Below are 12516 nucleotides of genomic sequence, written 5' to 3'. Positions count from 1 at the left end.
TCAACTTTTGATATATTTCAGCCTTTTAAATGAGGAGTCATTGAGGACTTGTCTTGTATAGAAGCACAGATTTCTCATTATTCAATGAGAAAATCCTTATGACAGTAATTTCTCACACACATAGAACTAAAACTAATTATGGTATGTTCCTTAAAGAAATGGTCAAAGGGATGGGAAGGTCGGGTTGAAATCATATTCCTTCAGACTGATAAAGGGTTTTCATTAGAGTCCCTCGTTCACACATGTTGTCTTCGGTGTTTCTCGCTGTTCCACTGCTGATTCTTATGCTATTCTTAATATTAGTGTATCACCAAGTATATTTCAGTCATAGAGAGAAAAAAATGGGTTTGCTATATCAAGGACCTTAAAATCACACTGACCTGTATGACAGAAGACAGGTACTGATACTTATTTAAAATCATGTTTATCTAAGTATGCAAATAACTTTTAGGCTGGATGACATGGATGGTAAAGAGCAAGTGGCAACATATTTAATGACAATAAAATATATGGCTATTATGAATTGTGTGGTATTTCAAAGCACCTTTTAACTTCTATTATTAGGAAGTACAGCCAAAAGTTTTGAAATTACAGAGTTCAAAATTCAAAGACATGAATACTTGAATGCTAGCTCAAGAAAATACAATGGGATTTAAGGATGTGAAATGTTTATGAAAACCAAGTGAAAGCTGTAGAGGAGCTATGGTATCAATGTAGATTTTCTATGTCAAAAATTAAAAATGGAACTTTTAATAGGCTTTTGCAGTGTAAGATGAAATTCCCATAGTTGGGACTTTTATTTTGAACAGTGTTTTCTCTTTTTAATTCTAGCAGACCATAAATGTCTTAACAACAAGAATATTACTAGAACATTTTTAAAGAAGTCATTGTTACTAGTGTGGTTCTTATGCCAATCTGTAATGAGACTATAACTCAAAGTTTGTTAAGAAGACAAACTTACCATTTTCTAAATTTCAGATACATGATGGCAATATTATGACACCAGTCCCAAGAAACACACAGTTATCTTCTGGCTCTAGAATTACTCCTGGCTTATTCATACTTTCTGGACTAAAGAATTAATATGGACTATCTTAAAAAATAAAATATTTTTTCATATTTATTCTTTACTTCCTTATCTAAAATCAAGTTTTTGCTATCTCCACAACTTTGATTTACCACAAATAATGCTCAAAGACTCAAAATATTCTCAAAACTTAAAATAGTTTAAAACCTGTATCACAATAGCAAAGAAAAAAATTATTATTCAATAATGTATATACATTATTTAATAAACTCTATCATTAAAGATACAGATGCAACTGTATTTTTAACCTTATAAATAGACAACTGGAATTATTGTGTGGTTCATAAAATCAGCTGCTACACTATTCCTCATCAGCAAAGATAAAATATTTTATCTAATTGATAATATTTATATCACTGTGGAATAAAAACTAAATATAATAACATTATAGAATGCAGAGCACATAATTGCAACAATAAGATAAATATTTATTTCAAATTAATTGTAAACTCTAGACAATATGGGGTAATTCATTAAATTTTTAACACTAAATTATTACACTAAAAATATTTCAAGTTCATTTTTGCTAAACTTTTGTTCTTCTCTTAGCTATTTTGCCTTTAGAAAATACAATTTGCTTACCTTGGATGGTGATTCTGAGGGATGGGGGTTCGAACATTTTGTGTGGCACTCCTAACAAACCTATGCTATCTAGATTAGTACATATTATCACCTCTATTATTTCTGACTTTAAATATATGAATATAATTCTTTCATATGACATGCTATATATAACATGATAAAATATATCATAATGTAATATATTATAATATAATAAGAACAGACATTTACATATAAATACATATGTTTAAGTAGAAACAAAATAGTTTCAGAACAAATATTAATATTATTGGCTTAGTCAGAAACAGTAGACAAAAATGATCCTACCTGATGAATCAAAATTCACTTCATTGCCAGGACTTGGACCTATATCGATGGACACAATTGGTAACAGCTTCCGAAAGTCCCATAGCTTTGTAACCCCACGGGCATCACAGGATGCTATCATGTGACCCTTCAAAATATAAGATAAACAAAAATAAAATGTGTATATATATACACACACACACACTACATATATACAAATACATATAGTAACCTATAGACAAAAGATGTCACAATTTTATTACAGTTGTAAGATTACATTCCTCTAAAGAAAGAAGTAGTTGTTAATAACTTTATTTTGGACATTATTTAAATTATTTAAAATGATATTCTTAATATATGAAATCCTACACTAAATTTTTGGAGTTAACATTTCAGACAAGCATTTTCATTTTAACTACATTAGAAAACGTAACAAAACAATAACATGTGCACTCATAATTTGCCTATACACATATCACATGTCACGCATATGATATATGTGACACATAAAATCTGTGAATGTGGGAAAATTATATCATATGCATATCTAAGCTTTTATGCTTGCAATTAGTTAGCATTGATAATTTATACCTCAAATAGAGAAAAAACGAAAAGAGGTAGGAAGAAAAATGGACACAGTGAGAGAAGAATATCGTCATAGCAGGTAGAATGACTGGGACCAGATGAAATTGATGGCAATAAAATGGTATTGTAGTCTGTTAGTCAAAATTCTCAGAAAACATAGTTGGGCTTGCTTTGGTAACAGGTAGTGGAACAAGGAAGAAGGTAATTGAATAAAAGGGAAGGAAAACAGAAGGAAAGGTGAATGGATTCAAGTGACATATCAATGGAAGGTGGGGAGAGATATTTTTGCAGCAGAGTAGCAGCCGCCCAGGCTCATCAGTTCGGAGCCCAGGGTCTGTCTACACGCCTCCTGCTGGTCTCTCAGGAAATGTTTATTGAGCATCTACTTTATGACAGAAATTGGACATATGCTGGTGAATAAGAGGGGTTTCTGCTCCCCAGCAACTCATAATCTTCACTCATTCTCATCATTCTGGTCATTTAATTTCTTTGTCCACTCAAAAATTGAATGAGTATTGGCCACATTAAAATCATCAATTATGTTTATAAAATATCAATATACTGTTTCCCATTTGATGTACACTTTCCTTTTCAGCTGCAGTTCAAATTTTTAAATGTAAATTTAAAAACCATCCTCTCATTTTCTCCATACATTATTTACAATGTTAACATTAACAACTTAATTATCATATAATTTTCCTTATCATTTTGAACTAGCTCACATATTTTCTCACTCCTTGATTTCTATTCTTTCTGTAAAAAAGCACATCCCATAGTACAGTTCAAGTGGACCCATTGTTTTTCTCTAAACACACCAGTAATGCAATGAATGCAATTAGTTTTAAAATTTTATAACTGTTGTCACTGGCATAGTAATACAACAGCCTTGTCCCCAATCTAATAAATGAGATGCTTAATCTTTTTTATGACTTAAAAGGAACATGGAGAACTTGGAATGTCCTCAAATATGTAAACATGTATTATAAGAATTGTGAGGAATCAGTGAATTTCATTTCAGAAAAGGAAAGAACAGTTCTCAGTATCAGCCGGGAATATTAATGTTAGAAATTAGAAAGAATTCTTTCCAAATATAAGGGCTTTCAATGATCTGATAGAGGTCACAGAATGGAAATTTTTTTCAATTTTGGGAATAGGGTAGGTAAGTTTTCATCAGAATTTAATCTGCATGCACCTCTTGCCATAGGCAGGTGGATGAACTTGATGTTCTTTTGTTGTCTGGAGTCTATGAATTAAAGACAATCTCAAAGTATAGTTTATCCCACTGAATATTAACATTTGAGGGAGTATACTTAAAATAAAAAATAGTTTAATCACTGTTATTGTGTGAAAATGAGTAGGTAAATAGTTTTAATATTTTTACATTTAATACTAAAAACTTTTATTGCTGTCAAATGATCAAGCTCAATAGTTTGATAATATGAAAGTGAGTCAATATTTATGAAATGCTTTTAATGAGCCAGGTACTGTGCTAAATGCTTCATTAATAAACTAGTACACAGCAACTTTAAGCAATTTTGAATAACGAACATCATTTAGCTAGGTTTTTTTTTTTTTTACATTGCCTTAGAAACTTAAAAGCCATGACAACGTATGCATTATGGTAAAATGAATATGAATTTTTTTTTTTTTTTTTTTTTTTTTTTTTTTGAGATGGAGTCTCGCTCTGTCGCTCAGGCTGGAGTGCAGTGATGTGATCTCGGCTCAGGGCAAGCTCCGCCTCCCGGGTTCACTCCATTCTCCCGCCTCAACCTCCCGAGTAGCTGGGACTACAGGCGCCCGCCACCACATCCCGCTAATTTTTTGTATTTTTAGTAGAGAAGGGGTTTCACCGTGTTAGCCAGGATGGTCTCAATCTCCTGACCTCGTGATCTGCCCGCCTCGGCCTCCCAAAGTGCTGAGATTACAGGCGTGAGCCACCGCGCCCGGCCAAATATAATATTTTAAGTAACAGAAATAAGTTTGCGTTTAGATTTGATAACTGAAAGATACTTGGTAATGGAAGAACAGCTTAGCTATATATCCAGTTAGCTAGTGAGGCAGATGTAGTGTCTATTACAGTGTTTGGAGCATAGTAGAGCTCAACAAAATATTTGTTAAGCTGATAGATAAGTAATGCTTCCTCAAAGCTTACTTAAAAGTTTTATTTTGGTCCAAGTCCTTCCAAAGCAGTCTTGAGGTGAATATTAATTCTAACCCTGATGGGTCAGAATCACTTACAAGACAGAAAGCAATGGAAGAGGCAGAGAATCTAGAACCAATACTTAGAATATTCTAATGCCCTGTATCCTTCTTCTTTCTCTCATTTCAGGAAAATTGGAGGGCCATCTGCCAATCTCCTTCCTCGAGACAGAAGAAACTAGAATGTTGTTAATCCAAACTGTGTAGTTTGAGTTTTGAGGGACATGGAGATGGAGAGATGTGGGAAGGAGATTAGTTGACAACCTGGGGAAAAATCATTTTATCTACAATTTATGACAGTCAGGCTATAGTTAGGCATTTAACCTAAATTAAGAAATATTTCAAAGAAAATGTTTTTAAAGACAGGTGAGATTTCATGACAATCTTAATGAGAGTCAAGGTTCAAGAGGTTTGGAAATCTCTAAAATGCAATTCTGGTTACCATTGGTAGTAGTACTGCTGATCTTGAGGATGGGAAGGTACTGAAGGTGGATGTGCAGAAAGCTCTCAAAGAAGTTCAGATTGAGATCTATGATTGTTTTTCTAAAACTGAATCTCCAGCACCCAGTATAGTTCTTACTACATGTTAGGCATTTGGTCTTTGAATAAACAATTGAATGAATAAATGAATAAATACAAAGGGAATGAAGAGTAATCAACGTTGACTCTATGTGATTTAAAATAATTTGTTTCAAAAATACACAAATATTAACTGAGCCGAAGCTAAAAAAAATGCTTTGTGGTCATAAGACTCAAATGAATTTAATTATGCCAGTAGAATTTAGTCAAGTGGACAAAGGGTACAGCTGAGATGAAAATGAATAGTCATGACTCCTGATTGCCTTTGTTAAGCCTCCCGCCACCAAATTAAAGATCCTATAATGAGAAAACCATATAGACATGAAGTTAATAATAAATTAGAGAGTAGAACATAAGATCAACCTAGCTTCATCTAGGCCGCTGAGAATTTATTAGAGAAAAATTTAGCAATAGGTATCAAGGATCACAAAAATGTCCAAACTTCTGGAACTTTTAATATTACTTCTGAACTTTACTATAAATTAAAGAAAATGTATTATTAAAAAAACTAATGTAGCATTATTTATAAATAAAAATGGAAACAAGTGAAATTTGCAATAATAATCTAATACGGAAGAAGAAAACCTTGGTCTGTGGTGGATTCAGAAAACTGCTTGAGGCAACTTTTATGCAAACTTGTTATCAACAGCTGCAGAGAGACAAGCAGACTAAACTACTACCTCTCTGCACAGAGGTTCCAAACATAGTTATGTGCAGTAAAACAGAAAGAAAAGGAAAAAACTGGAATGTTAATGAGGTCATTAATAATTTAAATAAATAATTAAAATACTATTTTATAAAACAATAGTATTCCTTAATATAAACATATCTTATGGCTTTGTATAATTTTTTAAACAAATGTTTCAAACTTGGGCATTATCCTAACTTTTAGGATTATGGGGCTAGTGCTCAGATAGGTTAAGAAATATTATATAGTAATATAATTTTTTATATGAAAGTCCCTATGTCTTTATATTGCATCTCTAAAAGAACTAGGATATTAACCTATTTTGGAAGACTCAGGTCCAATTTGATTGTAGTTTGAACCTTCATCCTGATGAGTCAGGTAAGTAGTTTGTTGGTTCAACTTGCTGGGTTTTATATACATATATGTTATATATATAAATACCTTTTTCTTTTGAAAAGTCTGAACAATACTGAACAATTTACTGAACAATAATTTAGGCCCAGGACATTGTTTCCTTTTTTTAAGGGTTCCTCAAGGTTGAACAATAGAATATATAAAATATTATCTTTTCAAAGAGTTATACTGCATACCAGAAAAATTAAATGAATGATTTTACATCAACTATATATACATGAGAATGTTGTAAACACTAAGTGAAGGAACTTTGTTTATTTAGCAGTACATTCTAGTGACCTAGAATAAAATATAGTTCATGTTCAATAGATAATTGTAGAATGAATAAATGAATACCTTAGATAAAAAATTATAAAGCCATTAAAATAACAATTATAGAACCAAAGTAAAACATGGAAAAATTTATGTCAAACTCTGGTTACATTGATTAAAAGTATATAATATACATGTACAATGATTAAATGGGGAGCAACATCTATCATTTATAAAAACTTTTGTGTATTTTTATAATCATTTAATGCTTTAAATGTGAACAATAAGTACAAATAAACTCCTCAAACATAAGAGTTATATATTAATCAAATATCATTGCCAAACATGTTACTATTGATTTCATGAGCTCTTAATTCATTTTATTTTACTTTACTTTTAAATCTTATTTTTGAGATAGGGTCTTGTTCTGTTGCCCAGGGTGGACTGCAGTTCAATATTGTAATCTCAAACTCCTGGGCTCAGGTGATCCCTCCACATCAGCCCCCCAAGTAGCTGAAACTACAGGCATTTGTCAACGCCCTCAGCTAATTTTAAAATATTTTTAGAGACAGGTTCTCACTATGTTGCCCAGGCTGGTCCCAAACTTGTGGCCTCATGCGATCCTCCCACCTTGGCCTGCCAAAGTGCTGGGATTATAAGCATGAGCCACTGTGCCCAGTCTCATGAGACTTTAAAATATGTCAGTGGTACAAGTACTGATACTGAGAATGGGAAGGTACTAAATGTGTATGCCTGGAAAGCTCTCAAAGAAGTTTCCATTTAGGTCTGGAGCTCTTTCTGTAACACTGAATCTCTCGCAGCCAGCACAGTTCCTGCTACATGTTAGGTATTTGATTTTAAATCACTAATTGAATGAAAAAATATAGAGAAAGTAGAGAGTAATAAATGTTGATTGTATGTAATTTAAAAGAATTTTTTTCACAAACATAGAAATTTAAGTGAGCTAAAACTCAGAAAAAAATGTTTTTGTGATCATAAGACTCAAGATCATATATTTGCATAATACTTTATAGCTTACCTTATAACATACCTGTAAATAATGTCACAGCTGACTCTCACAACTACATGATGAGTCAAACTGTGATTCTACCTCTTATTTAAAACTAAATATATTCTAGAAGAATTAAATAATTTATGGAAGGACCCTGGTCAAGATGATCTTAAAACACAACTACGAAATGAGACAATTATAAACTAGTAATAGCTAACACTAATTGGGTAATTACTATGTGTCTCTCAGGGTTCCAAGCATTTGTATACAGATATATACATATGTCAGACAATCAAAGAAAAAAAAAAACCCCAAAACTATGATGAAATAGGTGATCACCTCCATTTTATGGATGAGGAAACTGAGCCACAAAAAGCTTAATTAACTTTCCTACAGTTCACAGTTAAAAAAGAAATGGCCAGGATTTAAGGCCATTTGACTTTAGAGTCACTAACCTGTACTATGTCTCAAAGACAGAGTGGGGCTAAAAAACGATTCTTAGAATCATAAGGCCTTGAAGAGTTTGAGGACAGCATTAACAGGCATACTATGCACTAAGTAAAAGCAGAATAGAAACACAAAATAGAGAACAGGGATGAAAATACGAGTTCTGGGCTTTGGGTTTGGAAGCAGACTGGATATACAGCTTGTGCAGGATAATAACAGAGACTAAAAGAGCTTTGTGTCAGATGGAAGATAAACATCAACTTACTGCTAAAACCATGGCTGGGGTAAGATTTCCTGACAAAATGAAGCTGACAAAAGTTGCCAGCTAATGCTGTTTGAAGCTACACTTTTTGTGAATCTATACATTTAAGGACTCTAGAGTTAATGCACAGGCTCGCCACCTGGACCTGGACCAAGTAGCATACTCAGTGACTGGATCTGTGGTTTCAAAACCAGAGGGCAGGTTTCATCTACAGTAAACATAAAACCTATCCTAGAACACCCTGGAGCTAGGGGCCTGGGAAACCTGGGACAAAGGAGATAGTTACAATATTGAAAGTTATGGAAGGGTAAGCACAAAAAAAGAGGAAAAGTCCCTATTTAATAAATGGTGCTGGGAAAACTGGCTAGCCATATGTAGAAAGCTGAAAGTGGATCCCTTCCTTATACCTTATACAAAAATTAATTCAAGATGGATTAGAGACTTAAATGTTAGACCTTAAACCATAAAAACCCTAGAAGAAAACCTAGGTAATACCATTCAGGACATAGGCATGGGTAAGGACTTCATGTCTAAAATACCAAAAGCAATGGCAACAAAAGCCAAAATTGACAAGTGTGATCTAATTAAACTAAAGAGCTTCTGCACAGCAAAAGAAACAACCATCAGAGGGAACAGGCAACCTACAGCATGGGAGAAAATTTTTACAATCTACTCGTCTGACAAAGGGCTAATATCCAGAACCTACAAAGAACTCAAACAAATTTACAAGATAAAAACAAACAACCATCAAAAAGTGGGCAAAGGATATGAACAGACACTTCTCAAAAGAAGATATTTATGCAGCCAACAGACACATGAAAAAATGCTCATCATCACTGGTCATCAGAGAAATGCACATCAAAACCACAATGAGATACCATCTCACACCAGTTAGAATGGCAATCATTAAAAAGTCAGGAAACAACAGGTGCTGGAGAGGACGTGGAGAAATAGGAACACTTTTACACTGTTGGTGGAACTGTAAACTAGTTCAACCATTGTGGAAGACAGTGTGGTGATTCCTCAAGGATCTAGAACTAAAAATGCCATTTGACCCAGCCATCCCATTACTGGGTATATACCCAAAGGATTATAAATTGTGCTGCTATAAAGACACATGCACACGTATGTTTATTGCGGCACTATTCACAATAGCAAAGACTTCGAACCAACCCAAATGCCCATCAATGACAGACTCGATTAAGAAAATGTGGCACATATACACCATGGAATACCATTCAGCCATAAAAAAAAGGATGTGTTCGAGTCCTTTGTAGGGACATGGATGCAGCTGGAAACCATCATTCTCAGCTAACTATCACAAGAACAGAAAATCAAACACCACATGTTCTCACTCATAGGTGGGAAGTGAACAATGTGAACACTTGGACCCAGGAAGGGGAACATCACATACTGGGGCCTGTCATGGCATGGGGGTTGCGGGGAGGGATAGCATTAGGAGATATACCTAATGTAAATGACGAGTTAATGGGTGCAACACATCAACATGGCACATGTAAACATATGTAACAAACCTGCATGTTGTGCACATGTACCCTAGAACTTAAAGTATAATTTAAAAAATAAATAAATAAATAAAAAGAAAATTTAGCATCTATATGGAGATGTGTTGCAAATGTAAAATGCACGCTAGATTTTAAGAAAAGAATGTAAATATCTAAAAATTAATTTTAAATTATTGATACTATGTTGAAATAATGCTTTGAATACATTTACTTAAAATATTATAAATGAATGCTGTATGTATCTTTTTGCTTTTTAAAATTACAGCTCCATTGAGATATTCACATACCATTGAAAATGTACAATTTGATCATTTTTAGTATATTCAAAGGGCTGTGTGATTATCACTGCAATCAATTTTAGAACATTTTTATCATCCCCCAAAAAAGCCCCATACCCTGGTCAGTTCTCATTATTCTCTAACCTTTCCAGCCTTAAGCAAACACTGATATTTGTTTTCATGGATTTGCCTATTCTGAACACGTCACAGCAATGGAATCATATACTGTAATATTTGATCTTCGGCATTTGTCTTCTCTCAGTTAGCATAATGTTCTCAAGGTTCATCCCTGTTGTAGCATATATAGGTACTTCGTTCTTTTTGACTGCTGAATAATATTCTATTATATGCTATATTTTGTTGATTACTATTTGGTTTGTTTTCTCTTTTCTGCATGAGGAATAATCCTGATGTAAACATGCATGTACAAAGAAAAAAAAGAAAGAATGGGAGTTAAAAGAGAGGATCAGACCTTTTACTTACTCAGAAGAAGCTACCAAAAGTTTTCCATAACATGCAAAGAGATCTAAAGCTAATATAGTCAGTAATTGCAAGATAAAATTGATCTGTATAGATTAAAATTATGAAAGATTGAAAAAGATTTTAAAGTGAGTCTCAAAGATTTGAATAAAGAGCTAATATTCATTAAAGAAAAAGAAATGAAACAAACACAATCTAAAATTACTTGAGAAATCCAAGAGAATTAAAATGTTAGTCATTGAATAAATAGGGCTCTATAGATAGGATGTACTCTATTCTAGACAAAGTTGAAAAGAAAGTTAGTGGATTGGGATATTACAATCTGGAAAATTAGCTGGATTGTAGACCCAGAGATTAAAAGATAAAAGCATGTAAACCATTAAAAGACTTGAGGGTGGGGGTGGAGTTACATATTCCAATATATGTTTTATAAGCATTACAAAAGAAGATAATGTAAAGAGAGTCAGAATAGCAGTATCTGAAGGTGTAATGGCTGAAACTTTTCCAGAATTGAAGAAAAATATAATATTAAGACTAAAATCGCACTCCAAATATTGAGCATAATGCATAAAAATATAACTGCACCTGAACACAGAGTAATGAAATATGTGGGATATTATGGACAAAGAGATATTTACCTACAAGTGAAAAATGACAGATTACCTATTTAAAATATTTTAAAGAGATTTCAATTAATTTTGTAAGTAGATATTAGAACCAGTGGGATAATGTCCTCATTGTATTGGGGGAAAAACCTCAACCTAAAATTCTATGCTTAAATATCATTTTTGATTGAATGCATTTTCATTCAATGAATAAAAATGTTTAAATCTAAATATCTTATGGAAAAAGTATTAATGTTTGTATTTCATCATGAAAAAGTAAAATCCTAAGTATAGTATGGGTCAAAATACATAATGGTGGGCACAAATACTTAAAAATTCAGTAATTTTTTTATTTTTTATTTTTTTTTTTTTTTGAGACCGAGTCTCACTCTGTCACCCAGGCTGGAGTGCAGTGGCATGATCTTGGCTCACTGCAACCTCTGCCTCCCGAGTTCAAGTGATTCTCCTGCCTCAGCCCCCTGAGGAGCTGGGATTATAGGCGCACGCCTCCATGCCTGGCTAATTTTTGTATTTTTAGTAGAGACAAGGTTTCACCATGTTGGCCAGGATGATCTCGATCTTGTGACCTCCTGATCCACCCACCTTGGCCTTCCAAAGTGCTGAGATTACAGGCACGAGCCTCCGTGCCCAGCCAAAAATTCAGTAATTTTTAATCAAAATTGATTTAGTTAAAATCAGAGACAAAATGCTGAATCCAAACCCCAGCTCTAATTCTACCCCTAACCTAATTTAAATCTTATCTTAATTAAGCAAAATTCAGGAAATAAGTTAAAAAGAAGGAAATAAAACAAGATTAACAGAGAATACAAGTTATTGTTATGGTAATACCAATACAGCAATATCTATCTCTCTTTCTGTCACACCCACCCACCCACCCACACATACACACAAATGGAATATACTTAACAATTGAAAGTAAGAAACAACTAAAATAGTTTAAATAATAAAGAATACAGCTATATGCAACTTACAAAAGAAACATTAAAAACAAGCAGAAACAATAACAAAATTCCCAAAATATTCAAGAGTGAAAATAAAGGAATAAAATCATTAAATACTAATTACTAAGAAGCTCATAGAATAATATCAGTGTCAGAAAAAAATAATTACAGTAAAAAATTTACTGGAATCTATTACTAAAGAATAATAAAGGAATACTCTAGCCACAAGGTATAACTAATAAATTTATATGTAAAGACAAATTTTTAAAATAT

The 12516-nt window shown here is 33.0% G+C and overlaps 1 protein-coding gene across 5 annotated transcripts in view; it reads right to left on the bottom strand.

Moving 5' to 3' along the window:
* Positions 1 to 12516, bottom strand: part of SPAG16 (sperm associated antigen 16) — a 1158987-nt gene that overhangs the window by 264619 nt on the left and 881852 nt on the right. For all 5 annotated transcript variants that reach the window (XM_077956655.1, XM_001082826.5, XM_077956652.1 and 2 more), the window contains one exon: positions 1976 to 2102. In XM_077956655.1, coding sequence (XP_077812781.1) covers positions 1976 to 2102 — 127 coding nt within the window. The remainder of the gene's footprint in view (positions 1 to 1975; positions 2103 to 12516) is intronic.

Source organism: Macaca mulatta, chromosome 12 (assembly GCF_049350105.2).
Source record: "Macaca mulatta isolate MMU2019108-1 chromosome 12, T2T-MMU8v2.0, whole genome shotgun sequence".
NCBI lineage: Eukaryota > Metazoa > Chordata > Mammalia > Primates > Cercopithecidae > Macaca > Macaca mulatta.
The sequence above is the reverse complement of the archived record's forward strand: the minus strand, read 5'-3'. Positions and strand labels throughout refer to the sequence as shown.